The sequence below is a fragment of the Chelonia mydas genome, chromosome 5 (genome assembly GCF_015237465.2).
Source record: "Chelonia mydas isolate rCheMyd1 chromosome 5, rCheMyd1.pri.v2, whole genome shotgun sequence".
Classification (NCBI taxonomy): Eukaryota; Metazoa; Chordata; order Testudines; family Cheloniidae; genus Chelonia; species Chelonia mydas.
The window spans coordinates 3,293,244-3,318,741 of NC_051245.2; the positions used below are offsets into that span (position 1 = coordinate 3,293,244).

General features: G+C 59.0%; 2 protein-coding genes across 4 annotated transcripts; one reads left to right on the forward strand and one right to left on the reverse strand.

Annotated features, from left to right (window-relative positions):
- Window positions 1–692: 692 nt before the first annotated feature.
- Window positions 693–8,486, reverse strand: SIGMAR1 (sigma non-opioid intracellular receptor 1). Its single transcript, XM_037902100.2, has 4 exons — window positions 8,289–8,486; window positions 7,496–7,696; window positions 5,692–5,784; window positions 693–4,255 (listed from the first exon to the last, which is right to left on the reverse strand). The coding sequence occupies exons 1-4, from the start codon at window positions 8,434–8,436 to the stop codon at window positions 4,029–4,031; spliced, it is 669 nt and encodes a 222-aa protein (XP_037758028.1). The 5' UTR covers window positions 8,437–8,486; the 3' UTR covers window positions 693–4,028.
- On the forward strand, window positions 5,364–24,176 carry GALT (galactose-1-phosphate uridylyltransferase). 3 transcript variants are annotated; one of them, XM_037902098.2, is made up of 11 exons: window positions 5,364–5,461; window positions 10,128–10,297; window positions 11,700–11,775; window positions 12,328–12,376; window positions 13,364–13,493; window positions 14,711–14,767; window positions 18,609–18,731; window positions 19,140–19,272; window positions 22,398–22,481; window positions 22,684–22,838; window positions 23,146–24,176. In XM_037902098.2, the coding sequence occupies exons 1-11, from the start codon at window positions 5,371–5,373 to the stop codon at window positions 23,209–23,211; spliced, it is 1,134 nt and encodes a 377-aa protein (XP_037758026.1). In that variant the 5' UTR covers window positions 5,364–5,370; the 3' UTR covers window positions 23,212–24,176. The 3 variants fall into 3 exon arrangements, with proteins under 3 accessions (XP_037758026.1, XP_037758027.1, XP_043402554.1); XM_037902099.2 differs by lacking the exon at window positions 5,364–5,461 and adding an exon at window positions 8,877–9,132; XM_043546619.1 differs by lacking the exon at window positions 5,364–5,461 and adding an exon at window positions 8,890–9,132 and having other exon boundaries at window positions 23,058–24,176.
- The last annotated feature ends 1,322 nt before the right edge of the window (window positions 24,177–25,498 follow it).

Here is a 25,498-nt window from a genome sequence, read left to right on the forward strand (position 1 = left end):
CCCCAACTAAATCATCCCAGCCAGGGCTTTGTCAAGCCTGACCTTAAAAACTTAGAAGGAAGGAGATTCCACCACCTCCCTAGGTAACGCATTCCAGTGAAAAAGATTTTCCTAATATCCAACCTAAACCTCCCCCAATGCAACTTGAGGTTAAGGTTAAGATTTTGTCACGGATATTTTTAGTAAAAGTCAGGGACAGGTCACTGGCAATAAAGGAAAATTCATGGAAGCCCATGACCTGTCCTTGACTTTTACTAAAAATATCGGTGACACAATGGGAAGCCTCTGGGCAGCTGCAGGGGCTGGCAGGAAGCTGCAGGGGTCCCCACCATCCATGGGGGCTGAGAGCTCCAAGAGTCCCCTCCAGCCATGACTTGGAGCTGCGGGATATCCCCTGCTGCCTGCAGTGGCCGGGAGCTGCAGGGTACCTGATGTTGCCTGGGGTGGCGGGCCCCCACGACGACCCAGATCTTTGGGGCCCCCACTGCCTCCATGACACAATCATAGCTTTATTTAGGGTCAGTTCGGCTTCTCTGGCAGAAATGATACAAACCTTGGATTCACAGTACTTTTCATTACTGACCACCAACAAAACCACCTTTCCCCTCACCATCCCCGAAGCATGCAGGAAAGGTCTGCACGGGCCAGCTATTCTCTCGCGCTCTCAAAACAAAATAAATAAAAACATTAAGCCAGATGAGCATGTTTATTCTTGACACTGATAAAAATAAGAGTGACTGATTCCAGGCCGTACATGTACCGAGGCGGAAGGACAGTCCAAGGACCAGGAACAAGACGCATGCTCTGGAGCCGGCTGGCTCTCATGGTGATGCTCGTTTGGAAACAGACATTACTGAAGAAGGGCTAAAGAGGCTGTAAACATGGCTGCCAAAAGCAAGTAACCAACATTTGGCCCCTGGACAGTTTCACGGGGGGAAGCAGTTTCAGATGTAGCCAGGCAGGTAGCCCATCCGCAGGCAACCTGCAGGCCCAGCATATAACACTGCATCTTAGACTGCTTGCATTGCATGCTAGGACCTGTAGTTTCCAGGGGCCACTCCTTTGTAGTAAGAGACCAAAGGTTTGTAAAATACTCGAGGGAATTCTGTGCCAAAAAAATTAAAAATTCTGCACACAATATTTTAAAATGCTGCATATTTTATTTCTCAAAAAAACCCCAACATAATCACACCATTTTCAATTATTTTGGTAATTTATTTCAAAATACTTGTCAGCAAATAATTGAGAAGGTGTGATTATATTGCGTTCTTTTCACAAATAAAATGTGCAACTTTTGCAGAATTTGTAGGCACAGAATTTTTAATTTTTGGTGCAGAATTCCCTCATGAGGACCAAGGTTAGGTATCAAGTATCTGAGCGGTAGCCGTGTTAGTCAGGATCTGTGAAAGCAGCAAAGAGTCCTGTGGCACCTTACAGACTAACAGATGTATTAGAGCATGAGCTTTCATGGGTGAAAACCCACTTCGTCAGATGCATGTAGTGGAAATTTCCAGAGGCAAGTATAAATATGCAAGCCAGAATCAGGCTAGGGATAACGAGGTTAGTTCAATCAGGGAGGATGACGCCCTCTTCTAGCAGTTGAGATGTGAACCCCAAGGGAGGAGAAACTGCTTTTGGAGTTGGTGCGCCATTCACAGTCTGTATTTAATCCTGAGCTGACGGTGTCAAATTTGCAAATGAACTGAAGCTCAGCAGTGTCTCTTTGACATCTGGTCCTGAAGTTTTTTTGCTGCAGGATGGCCACCTTTAAATCTGCTATTGTGTGCTAAGGTTAGGTATGGTGCAATCTTGGTGTGGGCAGCTTGGTTGGGGGGAGGGGATCTGGATGCACAGGAGCTCATTTGGGTGCCAGGTCAATGGGACTCTGCAGGAGAGTCCAGGTGAAGGTGGTTAGGGCTCAGCTGGGGGCCAGTGTCTGGGGTTGGACTCAGTGGGGCATCGCATGCTGGGGGAGTGGGGCTTGGTGGGGTGGGGGTGCACCTGATGCCAGAGGTGAGGCTCAGGAGCATGGGGGTTTGGGTGGGGGTGGGGGCCTCTGGGTATGTTGGCTCCAGATGCAGGGGGGACTCCACGTATGTGTGCGTGGGGGTGAGGTTTGACAGGGGAGATCCAGATGGAGGTTGGGCGGACAGGGGGAGCAGCTCACTGTACAGTGACCCCTTGATCTGGCCTTGATCTGACCCAGCCCCAGCTGCTCCGTCCAGGGAAGGCAGAGAAGGAACTCTGTCTCCGTCCTTCCTCCTCCTTCCCCTCCCCCACATGTCCCTGGGTGGCTAAGGCATCACCAGACCCTCCCTCCTTCCCTTGCCCCCCCACAGTGACCTACCTCTTCCTCTGGGCCACCTGCACTGCAGGGGAGGAGTGAGCGAGCGCTGGTGCCACTTCTTTTTGCTTCCCCACAGAAGCCATTTTTCTGGGGGAGAGCAAAAAGTCTGTGGTGGGACATGTTTCTCCATGCACGCAGTGGCGCAGAATTCCCCCCAGCAGTAAAATCTGTGAAGCCCTACAGGGAAAGCAGCCCTCAGGTTTGGAACAACTGCTTTCCTGCCCCAAAGTCTTCAGTAACGTCCATTTCTCAAATGTCAGTACATTAGCTTGGGAGAGAGCCAGGGCCACATGGCACAGAGGAATGAGGTATCTCAGACTGGGGAACAGCTATGGGGGCAAATCCCCATAACCATCAAAGGTCGGTTACAAGAGACAGTCCACAGGGCAGGCTGGCTCCACTCGAGCTCTGCCATGTGCGCCCCAGCCCTGGGGCTCAGCCCACACAGATCCCTTTAGGGGCACAGACTGCCCAGCAGCTGAGGCACCACCACCAGGAGGTACAGACATGTGCATAGCCCAGGAGGCCACCGCAATAAGGCTGTCTGTTAAGGCGATGGATGGTGGCTCTCCCCATCATAGGAACAAACAATAACAGGGCCTCTGGAGAATGTGCACCATGGAAAGGGCCCCTGCTCCAGCCTCTGGCCTTCCTCCCTAATCTCCCCGCATCAGAGCCTTGCAAAAGAGGCAGATTGTACATACACAAAACAGGACACAAGGGCAGGGTGACACAGACGCAGACTGCATGAGGCGCACAAACCACAGGCCTTTCAACATGTAGCGCAACATGTTACTGCAGATGGTACTTGATGCTAGCATCTAACGGAACATGCCATCTACTGACACTGGGTATTAGAGCACCCCCAGGAGCGAACTCTAAATCAGACAGATTCTATAGCAGAAACAGTAAATAGAAGACTAGGCAGATTACAGGATACACACCGGTATCCTACGTAATCTATACTGAGTGCATGAAGTACCACACAGAGCACATCTACAGGTACTTTACACCAGACGCTGTCCACTGAGAAACAGAGATGGGAAGTGGCTAATATACAATCTGTACTTTACCCAGACAGCGTCTGGAAGTCAGACCCACCCTGCTGTATGTCACCTCCAAGGCTAGACACCAGATTCACACTAGTTGAACCCCATTAACTCCCTGCAGTTACTCCGGGTTCAGCTGGGGACAAGTGAGCTCAGCAGTTGGCCCTAGTCTATGTAGACACATGCTGGGCATGGTTTCTCTCATGTCCAGAGTGTGTATGCACAGGATGATCCATGTCACACACACCCCCATGATTGGTTTTTTGTAGGCCCCCCGGTTTTCAAAGCGCACGAGACACAGCTGCAGACAGAGGGGATGGACGCACACAGATGTGGGCAGCAGCTCAGTCGCTGCAGTCTAGTTACAGAAATATAGAGGAACATTTGGATATTAAAAAAATAGTGATCTAGGTTTATCTGTTATTGCCTGTTTCTCACCCGGCTGAGTGCTCGCTGCGGCAGGCGGATGACACAGCTAATGGTCAGCCTACCTGGCACACCTGCGTGTGCACGGGGGAAGGGGCAGAGGCGCTCTTGCCCGTTGCCTTTCTGGTAAGATCTGCATGATGGTGGGGGATGGGAAAAGGATGCCCCTTCCTGTGAGGCCGTGCTGGTGCTTGGGGAGGGTGGTCTCACTGGGCCAGGTGGCTGAAATAGGCACTGGCTTCCAGAAGTAAGGCTTTGGCATAAACCCGGAGGGTGCAGAAGAGGGTCCCGAAGTCCTGAGTGCTGAAGATGGTGTCGGCCAAGGCGAACATGAGCGTGGAGGGGATGAAGCCTCGGCCATACTCCACCATCCAGGTGCCAGCGCTCCACTGGACAGCCGTGGCCTCTCCGGATTGGTGCACTATGGTGTCCCCTGCAGGCAGACAGACAGACAGAGCACTGGCCGTTATTCTGAAAAATACTGGTTCCAACGTGCTGCTCTGGTATGTCTCCAGAGACAGCACACAGGGCTCTTTGTGGGCCTGATGAACCCCCACTCCCAGCCCGGGACAAGGGGGATGCTCAGCACCATGCTGGAGAGCTGCCAGAGGGGGGTGGGGGCGGAGCTAATCCAGAAGCCTGTCCCTGACAGAGCCCAGAACCAGCTGCTTCCAAGGAAGATTGCAAGCATGTACCCTGGTGTAGAATCATGGAACAGCCTTCCCACAGGGGCGATTTCCTCCTGATACTCAGTGGCTGGCTCCTGCTCTGAACCAGGCGGCTTTATGTTTTCTAATCCTACCCATGTTTTTTAATCCCACCTGAGGGAGATGTGTTCATTACCCGTCAGTGTGTATGCTTTCCTTGAATCCTGCTCAACTCTTGGCCTCCATGAGATCTAGAGGTGTGGTGTTCTGCAGGCTAATCTGCTGTCCCCTGCAAGTTTCCCTCTATCCTGTGGGGCTAACGAAGCTCTAGCCTTATCCGTTCAAATCCGTACATGAAAAGCCCAAGGCAACCAGCCCTGCAGAGGCAGCCATGCAGGGGAGATCTTCGAGCACGAAAGGGTGGGGCTGGTGCTGACAGTGCCAAATGCACTGTGGGAGCAGAGTTTTGATAGCCCAGAGCCCAGTAACATGTTTAAATCACTGCCAGCGGCTGGCATACCAATTGCTATGCTTATTGCTGAAAGCAGCTAAGAGGAGGCCTTTCTGAAACCCTGGCACAACTAACAGACCAGGAGGGGAAGGTGGAGTGAGTGACCGCAAGGAGTAAACATGATCCTCTGCCCTCCTGATTGGAGTTGCTTTTCTGAAGCATGCCGTTTTCCAAGTTCGAAAGTCTGGCAATAGTTAACTATTGCTATACAGCCAGTTAACTGATGGAAAGTTTTCCTGCTTGACTGATGGAAAATTGTCCACCTGACAGGCTGGAAATCTCCACCCTTATCTTGGTTTCTGCTCAGCAGTTTTGTTAATGAACAAGCTACTTAATACTAAGAAGCTGGATATAAAAAGAGGAAGAAACCTGAGCTTGATGGACACTTCAATGCCTGGACACCTCTCAAGCTTCCCTACAGACATCCGGCTGGCCACTGGACAGTTGCAGTTATCCACTCGAGACTGCCTCAAGACCCTGGGTAAATATGCATCTGGGATTTTTTGAGGTGTTTTACCACCTGTTGCGGACGTTTGTAAGTGTTTAAGACTAAGTAAAGTATAGCTTTAAGCGTGAACACTCTTGTATTGTTCTGTTTGTGCCAGCCACCTATCGGACGGCCGTGTCGCCACTGATTTATTTTTTGACACCACCTCGCACAGAGTAAGGTTACCAAGAGTTTTGGGTTGAAAGAACCCCGGGTAACAGCACCTGGGTAATAGATTTCACTTCTGGTCGTCCCCTCCTTCCACTGCCTGAAGGTCCCCGAGATGATGGTGTCGGAGATGTCCGCCCAGTACCGACCTGCGAGAGAGGCACACAGTGTGAAATCTCAACACGGCTATGGGGGAAGGTGGAGCCTTAATATCCAGGTCTCCAAAACCTCATGGAACAAATCCCTTCCACCCACAGCTTGGATCTGGCTGCTTGTTGCGTCCCCAGGGGCTCTGCCAAGGACAGGAGCCCACTCAACCGCATGCTGCCACCTTCCTCTCCATGATCGTTTGCCACAGGCAGTCAAAGGGAGCAGGGGCTCTGAGGCCACCTTGAGATGCTGGCTGCAGGCTAAAGGGAAAGGATCTCGAGTTGCTTCTGCCTCCTCCATTCTCGGGGATCCAGCTGCGTTCCCCCTCATTTTGGCTCTCGGAGGCTGGAGGGTTCTGCTGATCAGCACACCCCGAGCATGGACCATCAGAGGGACAGGCAGTCAGACATCCTTGGCCAGTAGTCTCTGGAGCCTGGGCTTTTCTCATTAGTCTTGGCTTCACTGCTCAGCAGCTAACGTGCTGGAGTCAACTCCCCATGGGGAGGAGAGAAATCAGACACAAGACAGGCTCCCTCTATGTGCCTCAGCATGGTGTCTTTCTGCAAGTGTGTTTACACAGCATTCCTGGGCTGGGGGATCCTGAATGCCCAGCCACCCCACTGGAGATATAACCAAGAGGGATCACGAGGCATAGACACTCCCCTTACCAGACAGGCCATGCTGGGGAGCTACGGACATAAGAAGAATGATCAGAAGCGCTAAATTTTTTCAGCTCAGCCCAACCACAGCTGGCAGGGGAGAGAAGAGAAGGCACCACCGACACGTACAAGGACCTGATGGGGAAGAGCCCCATGGAGGGAGCAGATTATCGGGGGGTATGACAAAGGTCTAAGAGAAATGGGACGAAGCTGTTTGCTTCAGTCACTTATTAGATTAGAAAAAGCTCAAGGGGACACACTGCAGGGAACAATCCTGCCTTGGCTCTGGAGCGTGGGGATCTGTCTGGGATTCTTCTGGCCAGGCAGGCCGGAGGCCAAGGGTGCTGAGCTGTGTTTGCGTGACACAGTCGAGGAAACACCACGTTTTTTTGTTTTAGTGTAAAAGGTGTTAAAAGGCAGAGAAACACAGCCACAGACAAGCCCCCCTTCCCCTGCATCACTGCACTGAGGCTGAGATCCCCAATGGCCCCCTAGATGTACTGCCCTCTAAGGACCGTGCAGCGTGTTTGGACCAAGTGCATATTTAGGGCAGTTCTTTTAACCCCTTCCAAACAGGTGGCTTTCATGCCTAGTGGGGGGCGGGTTTCTTCTACATCTGGGACAGTTCCCCAGACTGACTGTAAAGCTATGAGCTCAGGACCTGAATGCAGGGAGCAATGGAGTCCCTGACCCATGACTCAGTTCCTGGGGGCTGGAAGCTTGTGTGATCTGCACACATTGTGAAAGCGGCTCAGTCTGTGCCCTGGAGAGCAAAAGACTACAAAGTCTGCATCTCCCTCCCACCCCGCTGCTTGCAAGGTGGGATGAGATTTTCCAGCCCTCTTCAGGCTGAGCCCTGGGGGAAAGGTTCTGCCTCCATCCTCAGCGAGCACAACCCCAGAGACTGCAGATCTAGGGTCATGCCTGCAGCACTCGAGGCTGGGGTGCAAGAACCCGAGTTGGAGATCAAAGTGAGCTCCAAACACTGGCTACCCAATAGCCGCCCCTCAACCCGAGCCTCTCTGCTTGAATGTAGCTGAGCCCTGCTTACCCGAGTGCCCCCCGGTGTCGATGGCCGTCCCAAAGAGCAGCACATACTCAGTGAGCGAGGCATGGAGCAGGCACATGGAGCCCATCCACCCGCCCGCGTTGACAAACACCCACTGCAGGTCCTCATCCGGCAGGATGTGGCCTGGGTGCTTCTTCCGCAGCTCCACAATGATCTTGGAGAAGGCCTGCTCATGGTCCAACCCTGCAGCACCAAGAAACCCGGGCAAAGTCAGCACCCCCAGGATGCCCACACCCCGGCCCATAACCCCAGGGGCTGCCGGGGACCCAGAGGCCTGCCCCAGGCTTGGCCAACAACTCACACTTGGCTCTCCCCGCCAGAGCCCCCCACCCCATAGGTCCCCCCACACGTTACCCCCTATCCCCCCAACGCATGGGTCCTCCTTACATCTCCCCTGTGTTACCCCACCGCCCCATGGGTCCCACCCCCTCAGAACCACACATCGCCCCGGGGCCCCACCCAATGGGCCCCCCTCGCGTTACCCCCCAGCCCCTGTCCCATGTCCCACCCCCTCAGAGCCACACATCACCCCGGAGCCCCACCCAATGGGCCCCCCTCGCGTTACCCCCCATCCCCCTGTCCCATGGGTCCCACCCCCTCAGAACCACACATCGCCCCGGGGCCCCACCCAATGGGCCCCCCTCGCGTTACCCCCCAGCCCCTGCCCCATGGGTGTCTCCTCCCGAGCCCCTGCCCCATGGGTCCCCCGGGACTCCATCCCCAGGCCCATGGTTCTCCTCACACCCCCGAGTCCCTGCCCCGCGCCCGGACCCACCCGCGTGGTGCCGGCCGAGCGCCGCGATCTCCTCGGGCCGGAACTCGAAGGGGCGGGAGGCGACCCAGCTCCGCAGCCCCTGGGCCAGCAGCGCCAGGCCCAGCAGCGCCAGCCCGGCCCGCAGCGCCCGCGACCCCAGCGCCCGCATCCCGCGCGCCCCTCGCCGCAAACCGCCGCGGCGCGCGCCGAGCCTCGCCGGGGGGCGGGACCGCCCGCTGCGCCCAGCCAATGGCACCGCTGGGGGCCCAGGGCACCGGCCAATCACAGCTCGCAGGGCGACGCCATGGGGCGGGGCCGAGCGGGCACTAGCTCAGAGTGACAGGCGGGGGGCGGGGCCGAGCGGGCACTGGCTCGGAGTGACAGGCGGGGGGAGGGGCGGAGCGAGCACTGGCTCGGAGTGACAGGCGGGGGGAGGGGCGGAGCGGACACTAGCTCGGAGTGACAGGCCGGGGGCGGGGCCGAGCGGCACTGGCTCGGAGTGACAGGCGGGGGGCGGGGCGGAGCGGGCACTGGCCTGGAGTGATGGGTGCGGGGGGGCGGGGCGGTGACAGGCCCCAGAGAAGGGGCGGGGCTCGCGCGCCGCAGGTCCGGGGGGAGGGTCTCGCCCCTGCCCGGGGGCTCAGAGCGGCCGCTCCCAGCTCAGCGCGCGGGGGGAGGGAACTTGGCGGCGCGTGCGCAGTGACGTACAGCACGTGGTCCCCGCGCAGCGGCCGCCCCTGTAACGGCGGGGAGTCACGTGACGCGGAAGCCGCGGCCGGTGCGGGCCGGATGGAGGCGCGCTCGGAGCCCGAGAGTTCGGGGCCCGGCGGGACGCGGCCGGCGGTCGGGTCCTTCCAGCCCCGCGGTAGGAGGGGGCTCGCCCCGCCCCCCCCGAGTCCCTCCCCTGGTGCCCGGTCCCCCCCCTCCGCCCCCCCCGTGCCCTCCCCCTCCACCTGGTGCCCGGTCCCCCAGCTCCGCCCCCCCGTGACCCCCCCTCCGCCTGGTGCCCGGTCCCCCAGCTCCGCCCCCCCGTGACCCCCCCTCCGCCTGGTGCCCGGTCCCCCAGCTCCGCCCCCCCGTGACCCCCCCTCCGCCTGGTGCCCGGTCCCCCACCTCTGCCTCCCCCGTTACCCCCCCCTCCACCTGGTGCCCGGTCCCCCAGCTCCGCCCCGGCCCCCCTCCCCCTGGTGCCCGGTCCCCCATTGTCCCTCACCCCCCGTGGCCCCCCTCCCCCTGGTGCCCGGTCCCCCATTGTCCCTCACCCCCCCCCGTGCCCTGACCCCCTTAGCGCCTGGCCCCCAAGCCTTCCTAGTGCTTGGCACGCCCCATTCCCCCATCATTTCCCCCAAGTACCTGCCCCCTCCATTCCCCATCACTCCCCCAGCACCACCATGCCCCCCCCCAGTGATGAGATCCCCATCCCATCTCCCCAGCGTTTCCCCCTAGCTTCTGGGACCCCCAGCCCATCTCCCCCATCATCGCCCCGCAGTGCCCAGGCTCCCCTCTTCCCGGTCTGTTTTTCCAACATTGCTCCCCGACGCTTTTCTCACTGAACAGCAATGGGGAAGGATTTTATTCCCCCCCTTAAAACATGAGGTCCTTTGTGTGGAGCAGAGGGGGCTGTGGGAGTAACAGGAGTGAGGCTCTGCTCCTCTGTCAGGTGTTACCCTAGACACCCTCCCCATCTGCCCGTGCGGGCTGGGTCGGTGTCTGGGCCGCGGGGATGTTCAGCACAGACGTATACGGATCAGTTACTTTGCTGCAGGTGTTCCTGGGTGGAGGCGATGGCCCCTTAGCAGAGCATTTCCCAGCCCAGCAGGTTCCGCCGCATTCATGCCTCTGATCCCTTCCTCCCCCCAGAGCACCAGCACGTCCGCTATAACCCCCTGCGGGATGACTGGGTGCTGGTGTCCGCCCACCGGATGAGGCGTCCCTGGCAGGGGCAGGTGGAGATACCCCCACGAGAGGACATCCCTCGCTGTGACCTGTCCAACCCGCTGTGCCCTGGAGCAGCGCGAGCCAACGGGGAGGTACTGGGCCGGGGGGTGGGGGAGTGGAGCTTGGCCCTTGGGGACCTCCCAGGAAGAGAACACCAATGAATGGAGCTGTGCCTGTGTGCGAGAGAAGGGTATCGCTAGCCGGGTTAACAGCTGGGGGCAGAGAGTGGGAGTGACTCGTCCTGGGTCATGCAGAGAATCTGGCAGAGCTGAGAATAGAACCCAGGAGTCCTGGCTCCCAGCCCCTGCACTGCTGTAGCCCGCTAGACCCCACTCTGCTCCCAGGGCTGGGAATAGAACCCAGGAGTTCTGGCTCTCAGCCCCGACGTACTAGACTCCACACCTGGCATCTTCTCAGTGGGAGAGCCGTGAGCGTCCACGGGCATTAGCGTCACTGTTGGCATGTCTGACCCCCAGAAGAGAGCTCGTTAGGCTGCTGGCGGATCCCCGTCAAGCATGTTGGAATCTCGGTGTGCTCCTTGATGTGTGTAAATTCCCACCTGTGGAGATTGCCATGTCCCCCGGGCCAGGTGGCTCAGGGGGATGGATCTGAGACATGGAGCTTTTCCTTCTGAAGGAAAGCTCCGTTGCTCAGCTGTAGCCCTGGAAATGGGCTGGAGGCACCCAGTTTATCCATCCCCTCTAGCTCTCTGCATTTCCCAGTGGTTTGTGGCTGGTCATCTCTTCTCCTCCTCCCCACGCCACCATCTCCTGAGAGCCAGGAATTCCTGCAGAGAGCGCTGCCCTCAGGCCCCTGCTGGGAGCCCCTTGTCAAGGCCAGCAGGGCTTGGGTAGTGCAGGCCCATAGATGGCCCGGAGTGTGTGTGTGTGCAGGGGGAGGGGTGGTCCTAGCCCACCATGCCCCTCTGAAAGGCTCTGCATGGGTGGGTAGGCTCTGCATGGGAGGGTGTAGCGGGCACTTCTTTCTCTAGCGTGCCCCTTGCTGGCCTGGGAGCCTCCGTGCTGTTCTCTTGAGTCCTCTGGGCTGCACTGAGTGGCGCAGGAAAGCCCAAGCTGAGCTCAGCTCCTTTGCTCCTGGATTCATGGATGGGGGGGAACAGGTCCCATGTGCAGAGGGAAGGGTGCAGGACCCCCCCGCCCCCGACTTCATGGGATCCCTCTCCCTGCCCCCAAACGTGTACAGGGAGCAAAGGAGGGGGCCCCTGAGGCAGTGGGAACAATCCCCTCTGGAGGGGTGTGCCTCACTGCAGTGCATTCTGGGCACCCTTTTCTTCCCCCTCCCCCACACATGGCTCTGATGGACAGTGGCCGTGGCAGGAAGGGGCTCCATGCCTGAGAGCTGTGGGTATGCCAGGGTTGTGGGTTAGGATACTCACAGCTCTGGTGTGGTGTGGACTTGGGGGCTCCTGGCTGCCTTCTCTCATGAGCCGTGGGGCCCTGCCCTCATAATCCGCCTCTCATTCTCTTGGTAAAGGTGAATCCGCAGTACACGAGCACGTTTGTCTTCGACAATGACTTCCCAGCACTGCAGCCGGATGCCCCGGAACCCGGTAAGGGCCCCTGAGGTGCTCACCTGCCCCGAGAGCCCAGCCCCTGCGGCTAGCTCCAGAATCCGCAGAGGGTGGTACCGGTGCTCACCTGCCCCGAGAGCCCGGCCCCTGCGGCCAGCTCCGGAACCCGGGCATGCCCCCTGCAGGGCTCACCTGCCCCGAGAGCCCGGCCCCTGCGACCAGCCCCGGAACCCCAGCACGCCCCCCTGCAGGGCTCACCTGCCCCGGGATCCCGGCCCCTGCGGCCAACCCTGGAACGCGGGCACGCCCCCTGGGGTGCTTGTTGCTGGTGTGGTTGTGTGAGTTGTGTTAGTCCGGGCCCGGGGCTGGAGCTGTGGTTGGGACCGAGGGGTAGTGGTGGAGCTGTGTGTGCAGGGGGAGTTCCAAGCTGGCGTAGCAGGAGAGGCTATGGGTCGGGATTGAGGGGCATCGGCGGAGCCGGGGAGGCAATGCTTGCGCTGCGCTAGGTTGGGGCTGGTGCTGCTCATCCCTGACCTGGGCTGTTCCCACTCACCGTCCATCTCTGGCTCATTCCTCTCTCTCCTTCCCCAGACGCCTGCAGCCACCCCTTGTTCCGAGCAGCATCCGCCCAAGGAGTTTGGTAAATGAAGCCTAAAGGCCTCGGCTGAGGCCATTAATCCCTTAGGGGCCTAACGCCAAATGCGGCGCTCGAGCAGAATGAGGGAGCAGTGTTATCCCTAGGCTGCTCTGGGGCCCTGCAGCTCGGTAGGCTTTCTAGCTGGCACCAGCCCCAGCCCCCACCCTGCCTGGTTCCCTGCTTCGGATTGGAAGGGACGGCGCTCTGTACGCGGCCTCGGGACACGTGCGGAGCGGGGTGTTCTGTATGGACGCTTTTCTTGCTTTTGGCTTTGTTTCCCCTCCCGGGCACTTCTCCTGTCTACTGTCCCCTCCAGCTGGGTCCTGGCAGGAGAATCACATGGTGGTGCCGTCCCTGCAGGGGTTAACACTGTGGGGCATTTGAAAGCTATTTCCTTCACCCCAAAACCCCTTGCTGGCTCCCAGGTTCCAGCCCTGGCTCTGCCACCAACCTGCTGGTTTCCCTGGGCAAGTCACCTGCCCTCTCTGGGCCCTGTTAAATAGGGGCAGTGCTCTGCCCTACCCGCTGCTCCCAGGGTGCGGGGAGGGGGGGACATGGGCTTGCGAGGCTGAGCGCATTCACGCTTGCTGAGGATGCAGGCCCCATAGAAACACTGGCAAATAGCCCAGCGTCTCCATCGCTTTTGGTCAGACCCGCTGTTCTGGGTGTATAGGAACCTGGGGGAGCTGTGAGAGGAGACGGAGACCTGTGATGGGGCCATCCCGGGTGGCGGTGGTGGGGCAGCTCTGTCTCTGTGGCCTGCTCAGTCTGGGGCCTCTCTGCTGAGCTGCCCGGGGTGGGGCTGGGGGCTGAGTGCCAGTTGCAGGGACCACTTGTTGTGGGGCTGGATTGCTGGGGGAGGCTGGGAAAGCAGGGTGGGGTGGTGGTGGTGACTGGGCTGTAGTGAGGGAGACACCTTCCTCTCCCCCCCCCCCCGCCCCCGCCCCCGGGCTCGTGCACTCACAGCCGTCTCTCCCTCCCATCTCGCAGCAAGGTCTTGTGCTTCCATCCTTGGTCTGACCTGACACTGCCGCTCATGTCGCTGGCCGAGATCCGGGCAGTGATTGACAAGTGGGCGGAGCTCACGGCGGAGCTGGGCGCTTCCTATCCCTGGGTGCAGGTCAGTGCCTCCCCCCCTCTCCAGTGCGGTGGTGGGGAAAGGTCCTGCAGGGGTGCAGCATGGGCAACGGCAGGTCAACCCCCCCGTAGATGCATTGCACCCTCTAGGGGTGGGTGAGGGGAGTGCAGGCTCCGGGCACATGCATATAGGCGTGGGTGGATCAGACAGCTGGCAGCTCCTCACACCAAGCCGCAAGCTGTGACGTGCCCGGATATGTGTGTTTCTGAGTGGCATTCGGTGCTCTGCACCTGCTGCAGGGGGTTAGTTTCTGAACAACTTTCCTCCAATGTGGGGCAAGGCTCTGTGTAGCTAGGGGGTGCTGTCGCCGTTGCGTGGGCTCTAGCAGTGAGGAGCCAGGATTCCTCACCTGTGTGACGGCTCTGTGCCTCGGTAGCCATACCTGTGAAATCGGGAGAATAACCCCCACCTTCCCAGGGCATGGTTGTGAGGCCAAATCCATTAACGCTGGTGTAGCATCGCGTGCTGCTGAGAGCCACTAGAAGTGCAAAATGGTAATGGGCGTGTTATGAGCCTCTCCTGCCCCTGCTGTGCCCGTTGCCGTTCCCCACCTGCCCCCCATGGTCTGCGCTGGGCAGAGTGTCTGCGACGTCACCGGTTTTGTATCCCAGCCAGAGTGGTGCTGCCGTCGAGTTGTTGTGCCTAACAGTCTGGAGAGCCAGACCAAGCTTCCTCCCAGTTCTCTGGGTCCTCACTGATTCACTGGTGACCGGGTCCCTGAGCCCCCTCGCTCCCAGCCTGAGACTTTCCCCGTGCTGCTAGACCACTGCCTTTGGCTCAGGGCTCCCCTCTCCATTGGTCCTGTGCGCTCCCAGGGTCTAAGGAGAGAGAACTTTCTCTGCCCGTGTGGAAGAGTCTGATCTAGAGCAAAGGGATTCTGCAGTGCACCCATTGAGCTTGGCTGGCCTCCTTCCCCATCCACTTGGGGTCTCGGAGTCTCGCTACATCTGTGCATTGAACCGCTCCGCCCAGAGGCCAGTCACTGTCACTATCGCCCCCCAAGTGGTTGATAGGGAAACTGAGGCACAGAGGAGGTGAGTGACTTGCAAAGGCCTTTCAGGGGCAGAGGAGGGAATAGGACCATGGAGTCCAGATTCTCAGGGCAGTGCTCGAACTGCTAGGCTGTGCTTCCTTGCCAGCAGCTGCCGACAGCTGACATTAGAATAGTCCCGAGAGCTTCTTTTCCCTTCTCTCTGCAGATATTTGAGAACAAAGGGGCCATGATGGGCTGCTCCAACCCTCACCCTCATTGCCAGGTAAGGGAGCTAGCTGCTCGCACCCCGGCGACTGTGCCATGGGTGGGTGGGTTGTGTTATGGGGAGGGGAAAGGGTGTCCCAGCACCCTCCTGCTCCTCCCTTGATCTTCTCTGAAAAGTGACTCTTGTGAGCCCTGCTGGCAGAGCCCCCAGCTTTGCAATGTTCAAATCGCTCCTGTGGCGTCTCCTTCAAGAAATGAGTGTTTAAACCTCTCCCTCGCGACATCTGAGCTGTCCAGACAGCAACGCAGGGCTAGCCATGGAGTCTGAATCCTAACCCATGTCTGCCTCCTTGCCCCCCGACGCTTTCCATTTCCTCGTGTCTGGTCTGTTCTCACTTGGCAGTCAAGTCCATCGTCTAGGGCCCTGATGCTGCAGTTGGGCTGGTGGAGGGTTGACCTCACCCTGGTATCTGATTGCAGCTCCTCTGCCCAGGGACCTGCCTCCTGCCTGGGGTGTGAGCTGAGCGTTGTGTCGGGGGTGCCGTTTTGCACAGCCACTTTCCTGACTAGGTTTTGCTTCAGCCTCTCCCTCCCCCTGAGAGCCAGAGGTGACAGCACTGAGCTGAGCACTGGGGTGTGGGCTGAGCACAGGGGTGGGCGGGGAAACTGACTAGCTGCCAAGTGAAACTGACTAGTGCCATCTCCCTGTCCAAACCCAGGGCAGGGCGAAAAGAAAAGGGCCAGCATCACCAGCGCGAAGTGAACCAGACTTGGGATTCCCTCAGCCTCCTTGGTCCCAGGCGCTGACAGCTCAGCCGAGGGACTGCCCTAATCTCACACGTACAATCCTCTCAGTGTTCCTTCTGATATGGAAGCTGTTTAGTGCACCCTATTGGGTCAGGGTTAAGATTGGGTGGCCCATAAATGCATCTTCCCATTTGTTCCTCCTAAACTGTCTGGCTGCCCGGGTGACTTTTTGTGGGTTGATCCCTACGCAGTATAGATCTTGACTTAGCTAACTTGACTTCAAAGGGGCATGCCTCTTCGTGCCAGCTGAAGATCTGGCCTTGTATGTGGGCAACGGGTTATGTTACCCTCCCACAAAACACTCGGATTCTCCCTCTTCTGTTTTGTTTGGCGGCAGGGGGGACAGCTGTAGCGGTAACTAGAAAGGAGTTAATAGAACTTCATAGCCACTGCGAGGGACCCTACAATGATGAAACCCTGGAAGTGCGCACGGTTGCTGGTTGAAAGCACACCTTGTGCAAAGCAAACGGAGGGGAGACCAGATACCTTGTAAAAATCTAAAACCTCTTCGCTGTCCATCTTCAAAAAACACTTTTCTCATTGAGAGCAACTCCCTTCTCTCCCCTCCCTCCCCCCCAGTCTTTTCTAATCTGGGAAATGTTACGGGTGCATTTACACTTCACGATGAGGCTCATTGTATGTTTTCCGCTGTTTAGCCTCAGCCTTTGTGGATCACAATTTCACCATCAGGTGGCAGCATAAACCTGCAACTGGCGGCTTCTCCTGGCCGTTCCAGGTTCTGCTTTTTCTGAGCAACCTCCCCAATCCATCCCTCCCCCAACCCTGTGCCTGTGCTGGGAGGTGGGGAGGCTGCCGCCGAATAGAGCGGTTTGAGGGGGGGATTGTACCATCCGCTTGGGAGCATTTTAAGTGGGGAGCATGTGAAGCAATCCTTCCTGGTGCTCCCAGAGAGCTGTTGAGGCCTCCGCCCTTGGGATACAGCTGGGAGCGAAAGGCCCTTTAGCTTCCAAAGCTGTCTCTCCGGCTCTGGCTAGCGTCAGCCCTTAGCGTAGCCCTGCCAGCTATTGCAGGGGCAGGGTGGGCTTTCCTGCCCCCCGCCACCTCCCTGGGGGGCCCACTGCTAGCCCACAGGGTGCCACCTTCTGCCTCAGCCCTCCCTGTGGAGCTGCTTCCCAGCTGGGAACTCAGCCCCGCATGAGCTGTGTGGGGAGAGACTTCTGGAGCTCCATCCTGGTGACTCTCCGGGGGTGGGGGATGTGCCGTCTGCATCTGCCTAGGGAGCCAGCGGAGTGTCCCCATGAGGAATGGTGATGCCAGCTCCCTAGAGTGGGGAGAGTGCCCAGGGAAACCCCTTAACTGCTGTAGGGTCTGCTGTAATCTGTTCCCCGGTGCCCTCAGTCTTCCAGGGACAGGACGCCTCAGGGGCCTGTTGCTGGTCAGGTGTCCACTGCAGCGCTGCCTGCCAAACAGCATCTAAAGATCCCACCTCAGGCTCCACTGTGCGCATAGAAATCCCCCAGTTACAGCCCCCAAGCAGGGTTCACGCCGGGCTGCTGAGATGCTCCTTGCAGCTCTGGCTGGCTGCAGTTCAGCACAGGTGGGTGTCGGGCACCCCCTGAATGCTACAGCAATGGGCACCCAGTATAGAAAGGGGCACAGAATGGGGGGAGCTTTTCTATCTCCTGTGCAGGAACCACCCAGTCCCGAGGGGCTGGGCCCGGCTGAGTAGCTGGCTCCCGGATCTCCCATCCTCAGACGGGTTGTGCCCAGTGACTCGGGTGAAATGCTGAGAGGGGCACTCTGTGGGGAGGGCCTCGGGGCTGGGGCTGAGGAGTTTGTTCAGGGCTTGGCTTCTTCTTACCTGGTGATGAGCTGGAGGGAGACCAGGGAAAAGCCATCGATCAATGGGGCTGATTTGAGGGGGTCAGGAGGAGAATCTGCTAGGCTTGGCCGCGTGACATCTCGGGGAGCATCTGTCACACAGACATCCAGGAGTGGCAGGGCGTGGGGCCTGTCATGGGAAGGTGCCAGCGAGACACCTGCAGAGCTCAATCTTATCGAAGGGAAGGATACGGGCTGGCTGGCTTGTGGTCTGCGAGTGCCTACGCAGGACATGATTTATTATAGCAGAGCCTCCTTTATCCGAGTCAAAGGCAGAACAAGATCCAGGGGCTGGAAGCTGACCTCTAGGAGTGAGGGTGATGAGCCATGGGACCAGTGCCTCTACAGACGGGGGTACTTCCAATGGAGAGTTGGGGTCTCTCAGATTTCCGCTCCAGCTCAGTCACATGCTCTTGGGCTGGACGTGGGGATCTCTGGGTGGGGCTCTCCGGCCTGGGTTATGCGGGAGGTCCGAACAGATGATCACAGCAGTCGCTGTGGCCCCAACATCTGACTCTCTAGTTTCTGAGGATTCCTAGGGGACAGCGCAGAGGGCCCGGCTGAGATTTAGAGAGAGGAAGTTGAGGCTGATTTCACGAAAAACATTCCCTGCAGTGAGCAGGGTCAGGTTGGGGAATGGTCCCTGTCCTGCCCGCCGGGTGGGAGCGCCATCACTCGAGACATCTAAACTAGATGGATTGAAGCCCTGGGGGAGGGGCTGTTCTGAGACCACTCAGCTGTTCCCCCACCCCCAGCTGTGTGCCATGGGGATGCTGTCGGTCCCACCCGATGGCTGTGGCAGGGGTTGGTGGGTCTCCACCTTGCAGAACCCACCATCAGGGCACGCGCTGACTGGCCCCCTTGGTGGCCGTGAGGACAGGGAAGGGATGGGCCCTGGAGATGAGGCAGGTGGGGGAGGAGCTGGGCTCGATTCCTTGCTGAGACGTGCCGTCCCTGCCTGTCGGCCCATGCGGGGCTGGGGGGGATCATAGAATCAGGAAGGGCACTCTGCCGTACAGGGGGAGCGGGTAGGGAAATAGCAGGGCACCAGGTGCTCAGCCCTGTTCTTGCCAGTAGGTGGCGCTCTGGTACCACAGCTGGGGGCCTCTGCTGTCCCCACTGGCACCCGCAGCGTGGAGCACAGCTGCACCATGCAGACCCACCCCATCGCTTCACACTGTCCCCGTGGGGTATCTCAGCTGCTCCCCTTCAGCGACTCCTTCTCACCCCCCCCCCCCCCCCCCCCCCAGGTCTGGGCCAGTAACTTCCTCCCCAATGAAGCCCGGCTGGAGGACCGGACACAGCGGCAGCACCTCCAGGAGCGCGGCGTGCCCATGCTGTTGGAGTACGCCCGGCTGGAGGCCCAGAGGAAGGTAGCCGCCTGTGGGCGGGGGCGTTGGCTCTGTCTGGGGGTGGTCATGGCTCCCCCGGGAGGCAACAGGGAGGGGACCAGCTCCAGATCCTGTTGGGGCCAGGTCTGGACTCCTTTTAAGCAAGGCCTCTTCTCCTAAGATTAGCTTCTTTCTGTAATGGGGCTCAGAGAGCTCAGTGTTTGTGTGAGACCCTCTTGCAAAAGGGTGTGCAGGGAGCTCAAAGCACCTGCCACTGCTGCCATGCGAGGGAGATCTGCCCTAGCTTGCATGGCAGAGACCTGCGGCCTGGGAGCGCCCCTGGGTCCTGCCCCCAGCTTCACTGTGTCTGGGCAGGGCTGGCAGTACTAGCCCCCCCTCCCAGTGCGGAGGGCTTTGCAGCCCTTCAGCATGGCGCTCTGTCCCCTGCAGGAGCGGCTGGTGGTGGAGAACGCGGACTGGCTGGTGGTGGTCCCCTATTGGGCCGTGTGGCCTTTCCAGACCCTGCTCCTGCCCCGCCGTCACATCTGCCGCCTCCAGGAGCTCAGCGACAGCGAAAGGGATAGTAAGTGGCTGCCCGCTCCTGGCCCCGGGTGGCAATGTCCTCCCTCTGCCCCAAGTGCATGCTCTGCTCTGGAGCCAGCTGCTGCATGCGTCCACCCCTGCTCCATGGACCATGGGGAGGAGCCTGGAGCAGGGGTAGAATGTCCTCTGGCCCCTCCCTCCAGCTGCTCTCACCCACGCCTGCCATGCTCCAGCTGGGGGCGAGAGGCAGGGCTTGGACCTTAAACCTTCCCCACTGATTAGCCCACTGGCCCATCCTTCACCAAAAATCTTTGTTCAGTGGCTGAGAAGCAGCTTGAGGCATCTGTTCCTTGTGGCTAACAGCAGAACAAGGAATCAGGCACCGTGCCATTCTCCAACACCAGGAGCTGGGACTCTGGGTTCTTTTCCTGGCTCTGACACCAGGCAAGGAAATCTAGCTTTTCCTGCCTCAGTTTCCCCATCTGTAGAATAGGGGTAATGATGCTGCTCTGCCTGGCAGGCAGCTGTTAGGTGTCATGGTTTGTAAATTGCTTTGAGCCCCGCAAATGCGGGGGTCAGATGTGGGGGTGGGAAGAAGTTGTTACACTCAAGCTCTACCCACTTTTGATGCCTGAATGAGAGCGTGTTTATAGCCTATTATGAAAATCTGCACAATGCGACCCTCTCCTTTTTTGTGTGCTCTGATCAGCAATGAGAGAGTTAATCATATGAACATGTAATGTCATCATTCCGCTTCAGAGGGAACACCCGATTGAGATGAGTGGGGACAGCTTGCATATCTCAGAGCCGTTGTTTCAGGCTGTCCGCAGACTCGGGCAGATGTGCCGCAGTGGGCTGTGTTTTGCATTCGTAAAGAGACCAGAGCGTTACTGCGCTCTCCAGAGTCTCAAAGGCAGCTGCTAGGGGAGTCCGCTTCAGTCCCGTCCCATCCTCGCTTGGAGGCAGCCGGAGCTTTAAAGGTTCCTGAGAAATGCTGGATTTGCAATGCAGGCAGCGTGCCTGTCTCTCGTACCAGCTCCAATCACTGCTTCCCATTGTTCCACCCACCCCCCGCTTTGACTGCTGATGGATTGCAGGGTCCCCAGCCCCCGTTCTCATTTCCTTCTCTTGCACTGTATGAAATCAGAAGTGGGGGTTCTGGAGCGTGGCGAAGCAGCTCCGGCTGTGTGCCCAGCACGAGGGATTGGAGGGCAGCTCTTCGTTGTTCAGTTCCCCAGGTGCTCTGTGCTGAGCTGGGCTCAGGATGTGGGGGTGCTGGGAGGCTGAGTCCTGCATGCTTGTCCCTGCATGGTGCCATGCCACTCATGCGAAGCTTCCAGAGCCAGGCTTGGGCTGGTGCTTGGTGTGTCCCGCAACTCCCTGACAGTAAGGAATAGAACTTGGGCGTCCTGCCTGCCTGCCTGCCCTATGTTCGGCCCACTAGGCTGGGAGGTGGGGGCGGCCGACGCTGTGCTGAGGGCAGGTGGCTCGGTATGCGAGGCACAAGCTCTCCCAACAGGTCCTAGGGCTCTGGGAAGTTTGCAGATGTCACACAGACTGGGGGTGAGGTGAATAATGAAGAGGGCAGGTCCCTGATACAGAGCCATCTGAATCGCTTGGTAAACTGGGCACAAGCAAACAATGTGCTTACGTTTTAATAGGGCTAAATGGAAATGAATCCATCTAGGACTAGAGAATGCAGGCCGCGCGTGCAGGATACGGGACTCTCTACTGGGAAGCGGTGAGGCTAAAGAAGGTTGGGGGCTGATGGTGGGTAATCAGTTGCATGTGAGCTCCCAGTGCGACACCGTGGCCGAACAAGCTAGCGCGATCCCGGGATGCATAAATCGGAATCTCAAGTAGGAGTAGAGAAGTAATTTTACATCTGTACCTGGCACTGGTGCAACCGCTGCTGGAATCCTGTGCCCAGGTCTGGTGCCCACAATCCAAGAAGGATGTTGATAAATTGCAGAGGGTTCAGAGAAGAGCCACAAGAACGATTAAAGGACTGGAAAACCTGCCTGAGAGTGAGAGACTCTCAGAGGTCAGTCTTTTTAGCTGAACAAGGAGAGGGTTAAGGGGTGACTTGATTATAGCCTTTAGGTAATTACACTGGGAGCAAATATTTAACAATGGACTCGTCAGTCTAGCAGAGGAAGGTCTAACGTGATGTAATGGCTGGAAGTTGAAGCGAGACAAATTCAGACTGGAAATAAAGGCGTAAATTTTTAACAATGAGGGCAATTAACCATTAGAACAATTTAGCCAGGGTCATGGTAGGTTCTCCATCACTGACGATTTTAAAATCAAAACTGGGTATTTTTCCAAAATATCTGCTTCAGGGTTTATTACGGGGCAGTTCCAGGTTTGTGTTCCACAGGAGGGCAGACTAGATGATTGCAATCTGGCCTTGGATTCTGGGAAAGAACTGGGATGGGGCAGGGGCACTGCCTGGCCCCCAGTGAACACGGGGTTAATCTCAGGGCAGCTTCCCCTGTCCCAGAGGCACTAGGGAAGGTGTGGCTGTGCAGAGGAGGGTGATGGTTTGGGCTCCGCCCCAGAGGCGCTGGAGCAGTTTGAACCAGGGGTTAGGTTGGTGGGTGGGAAGGGAGGATGAGCAGCGTTCCCTTCTCAAGCAGTGCCAGGGTGAGGCGTTCTCTGTATCCAACCAATCGGTGACACGATCCCTCTTCTCTCTTGCAAGCTCTGCCCAGCAGTGAAGTAGTTAAGGGCATTGGTGGTTGCATTGTCGTTAGGTTCCAGAGTCAACACTCGCTGTGTCCCATAAGGGCAAGGCCCCAGTTCGTGTTTCCATAGCGGCTCCCTTAGGAGCTGCGACCCAAACTGGCCCAGCCCGGGGGTGGGCGCCCAGCCCGAGGGGTCGGACTGCTGTGAGCTCTGGCTTGGAACGTGAGTTCTGGAGAGCTTCCCCCTTGCTGACTGAGTCACTGCCAGGGCACCGAGCTGCCTCGCAGGTGGGGCGTGAGATTCTGCCTGTGCCCAGATGCGACCCAGGGAAGAGTTTTTGTGCTTTTCCTCTGAAAGCTTTGCCCCCCCGTCCACGCCAGGGACCCTCCTGTTATCTGTGCCCCCACACGGGCCAAGGGCTTGCGGGCGGGTTGGATTAGGGCTGGTGACAGATCACTCGCTGTCCTTGTGTTGCAGGTCTGGCTTCAATCATGAAAAGGCTTCTCACCAAGTACGACAACCTCTTTGAGGTTTCCTTCCCCTACTCCATGGGCTGGCATGGTACGTGGCTGGGGGGTGGGGGGGCCGGGGAGGTGAGTGCTGGGCAAGTCAGGGCACCGGGTGGCTCAGGGGATTGGCATGTGGGGTTGACGGTTCAAATCCAGCCCCTGCCGGTCACGGTGGCTGCTCGGGGGGGCCATGTGAGCAGAGTCTCCATCCCGTGACCGGTACCTGGAATCGTTGCTGGGCTTGTGTCTGGCAGGCGCCCCCACGGGGCCTCACTTGGGAGAAGACTGTGGGCACTGGCAGCTTCACGCCCACTACTACCCACCCCTCCTCCGCTCGGCCACTGTCCGCAAGTTCATGGTGGGCTACGAGATGCTAGCGCAGGCTCAGCGGGACCTGACGCCGGAGCAGGTGAGCGGCACGAGCCCTGGATCGGGGGCAGGGTGTTCTCAGGAGCGGGCTCTGTTGGGAGTGGCCTAGGCTGGCCACCCGGGGCGGGTGTGGGGCGCAGGCTGGGAGTTTAACCCCCCCCGCCCCCGAAGGGTGGGCTGTGACGTAGGGGTTTGGTGCCCCCAATAGGCCATGCTTCTGAACTGCAGGAATCAGCCCTCGATTTCTTTGCCCGTCCAGTTGGAACAGCCACGTGGGGTCTTGGTGCCAGTTCCAGTGCCCTCGGCTCTCTGCTGAAGTCTCGCCCGGGCTCTCCCTTTCCCCGCAGGCCGCTGAGCGCCTGAGGACTCTGCCCGAGGAGCATTACAGGGGGAGGCCACGGGAGGCAGCGTGACAAGCCGCGTCGCACGAGGAGGGGAGCTGGCACATTGCAGAGGGGGCCGCCGGCCGCACACTGGAACTTGGTTACTTTGTTTTTCTGACCAGCGGGAATTGGGCTGGGGGGGGATCTTCTCTGCAGCTGGAGGGGCTGGTGGGCAGAGCACGGTGGAGTCTGTTCGACAGGCCACTTTACGGGCAATGATAGTCACCACTCAAGGTGAGGCTGAGACCTGCAAACTTGTGTCACTTGTGAGCCAGTTGGAAAGTCCTGCAGGTCTCAGAAGCATCCGAGTCTGCCCGTTGTAGAGGAGCAACCAGTACAGGTCCCACTGGCTTCCCGTCCCATCCCCCGTGCGCTCGCTGGAGGTGGCATTTGGGAGCCCAGGGCCCTGGCTCCTAGGTGGGTGACTGGCTGTGTGAGCTCCCCACAGCCTCAGAGCTGGGTCTCTGGGGGCTGTCACCCCATGGGAGCTCCCAGGCTGCAGCGGGTGGAGAGCTGCTGTCAGCCTACTGTGTCAGCAGTGGGGCGCGCTGTGGCATATGCTGAAAGGGTGCTCCGGAGGGGTCAGGGAGTGATGTCACCCAGTAACCCCTGTGGGCTCCTGGCTCCTATGTGCATCAGCAAGGGGCCTGGTTCTGGCTTGTGGGAGGCAGGGGGGTGGCGGGAAGTGGTCCAGTGTCCCTGGGCCTGCTGCTGAGGGACAAATTCTCTGTAGCTTTTTTAAGCTCTTGATGCCCACAGTTCCAGCCCCACACATGCCAACCCCAGGGCCAGCCCCTACCCCTCTGGTGGGCTCAGAGAGCCCGAGGTATGATGGGGTTTAGCCCCTCACTCCCACCCTTTGCCCCTGCCGCCCACCTGCCGTTGTGCGCCATGGCCAGCGGCTGCTTGCTCGCCTGCTGCCTCTCACCTGCTCTCCACGGAGCTGCCTGTGGGCGCTTGGCTTTTCACTCGCTTCAATAAACCCTAAAACCAAAGCAATGCTGCCTCATGTTGGTTTGGAGCTCGGGCCAGATCTCAGCCGCTGTAACTCCCTGGAGCTCTCCGGGGGTGTATGCCAGCCAAGGTTCTGGCCCGGAGCATCTGGGGCTGCGGGGTGGGAGCTGTACGTGTCTCTCTGCCTGGGGGCAGGCAGCCAGCAGGCACAGCGCCCTCCAGAGCCGTCTCCCCCTCGGGTGTGCGAGGTGTGAAGAGCACTCTAGTTCGATTGCTCTCGCGCTCTGTCTCCGGCACCGCTGCCCTGCCGGTGCCAGGACCCAGCCCATCGTGGGAGGTGCAGGCAGGGAATCCTGCAGGGCCTGTCTGGCTGAGCTGTTGTACCCCGGCATTCACATGGCCAAGGCTCTGCCCGGCCGGGGGTTTCGGCAGCCCCTGCTGCTCAGATCATGCCCCCTATTACTGCTGCCTACACGTCTCCCTCCCCACCCTTCCAGCCAGCCGATCCCTATTTTTCAAATGGGTAAACTGAGGCACAGAGTGGCTATAGTGACTGACCCGTGTCTCAGGGTAAGTGAGGTGTAAACCCTCTTCTCCTTCCCTGAGGCCTGCGTGACAGACTAGTCTCCGTCCCTGCTCTGCACCATCACCGGGCTTGGGGCCGAGGGGCCAGCTGCAGCCTTTGAAGAAGTGGGGGCGGGGTGGAGTGGTGCCATCCCCAGTACCATGGCGGCTGTGGGTGAGGACGCATCGCGTACCAGCCCCCCTTGGTCCCGTTGGCTGTAGAGTCCCAGGAGCCGCCTCCTCCCTGACCTGTCCCGTTCTCTGTCCTTCTGATTCTGGCAGCATCTGTGTACTGCGCTGTGACAGTGGCCCCCCCCCTCCGCCCCCAGGGGCACTAGAGCACATTGCATTGACCTTCCGCACCCCCCCCAGTGGTGCCAGGGGGCACTGCACTGAAATCTCCCCGCCCCAGCAGTGCTGGGGCACTACATTGACCCCCCAGCAACACTAGTACGTTCTGCACTGACTTTCTCCCCCCACCCCCCGGGGCTCTAGGGGCCACTGCACTGACCGCCCCTGCTAGGGGACACTGCACTGATGATTGCCCCCCAGCAGCACTAGGGGGCGCTGTGCTGACGATCCCCGGCACTAGGGGGCGGTGCGCTGATGATCTCTTCTCCCCCCTCCTCCCCCCCAAGCGATGCTAAGGGCCATGCACTGATGACAGCCCTGACCTGATATGGGGCACAGTACTGACGATGCCCCAGCGCTGTGCCCCAGAAGGGACGTCTTCCAGAGGAGAGGGACACTTGTTAGCTCCCCCATCTTGCCCACCCTCTGCCCCCACTAAGCCCGCTCG

Coding starts and splice junctions, on each gene's coding strand:
- GALT (XM_037902098.2), top strand. CDS start 5,371: ATGCCTGGACACCTCTCAAGCTTCCCTACAGACATCCGGCTGGCCACT. Junction 5,462..10,127: donor AGACTGCCTCAAGACCCTGG/GTAAATATGCAT, acceptor TCCTCCCCCCAG/AGCACCAGCACGTCCGCTAT. Junction 13,494..14,710: donor CTTCCTATCCCTGGGTGCAG/GTCAGTGCCTCC, acceptor TTCTCTCTGCAG/ATATTTGAGAACAAAGGGGC.
- SIGMAR1 (XM_037902100.2), bottom strand. CDS start 8,436: ATGCGGGCGCTGGGGTCGCGGGCGCTGCGGGCCGGGCTGGCGCTGCTG. Junction 7,697..8,288: donor GCTCGGCCGGCACCACGCGG/GTGGGTCCGGGC, acceptor TTGGTGCTGCAG/GGTTGGACCATGAGCAGGCC. Junction 4,256..5,691: donor AAGTGAAATCTATTACCCAG/GTGCTGTTACCC, acceptor GTCTGCCTGCAG/GGGACACCATAGTGCACCAA.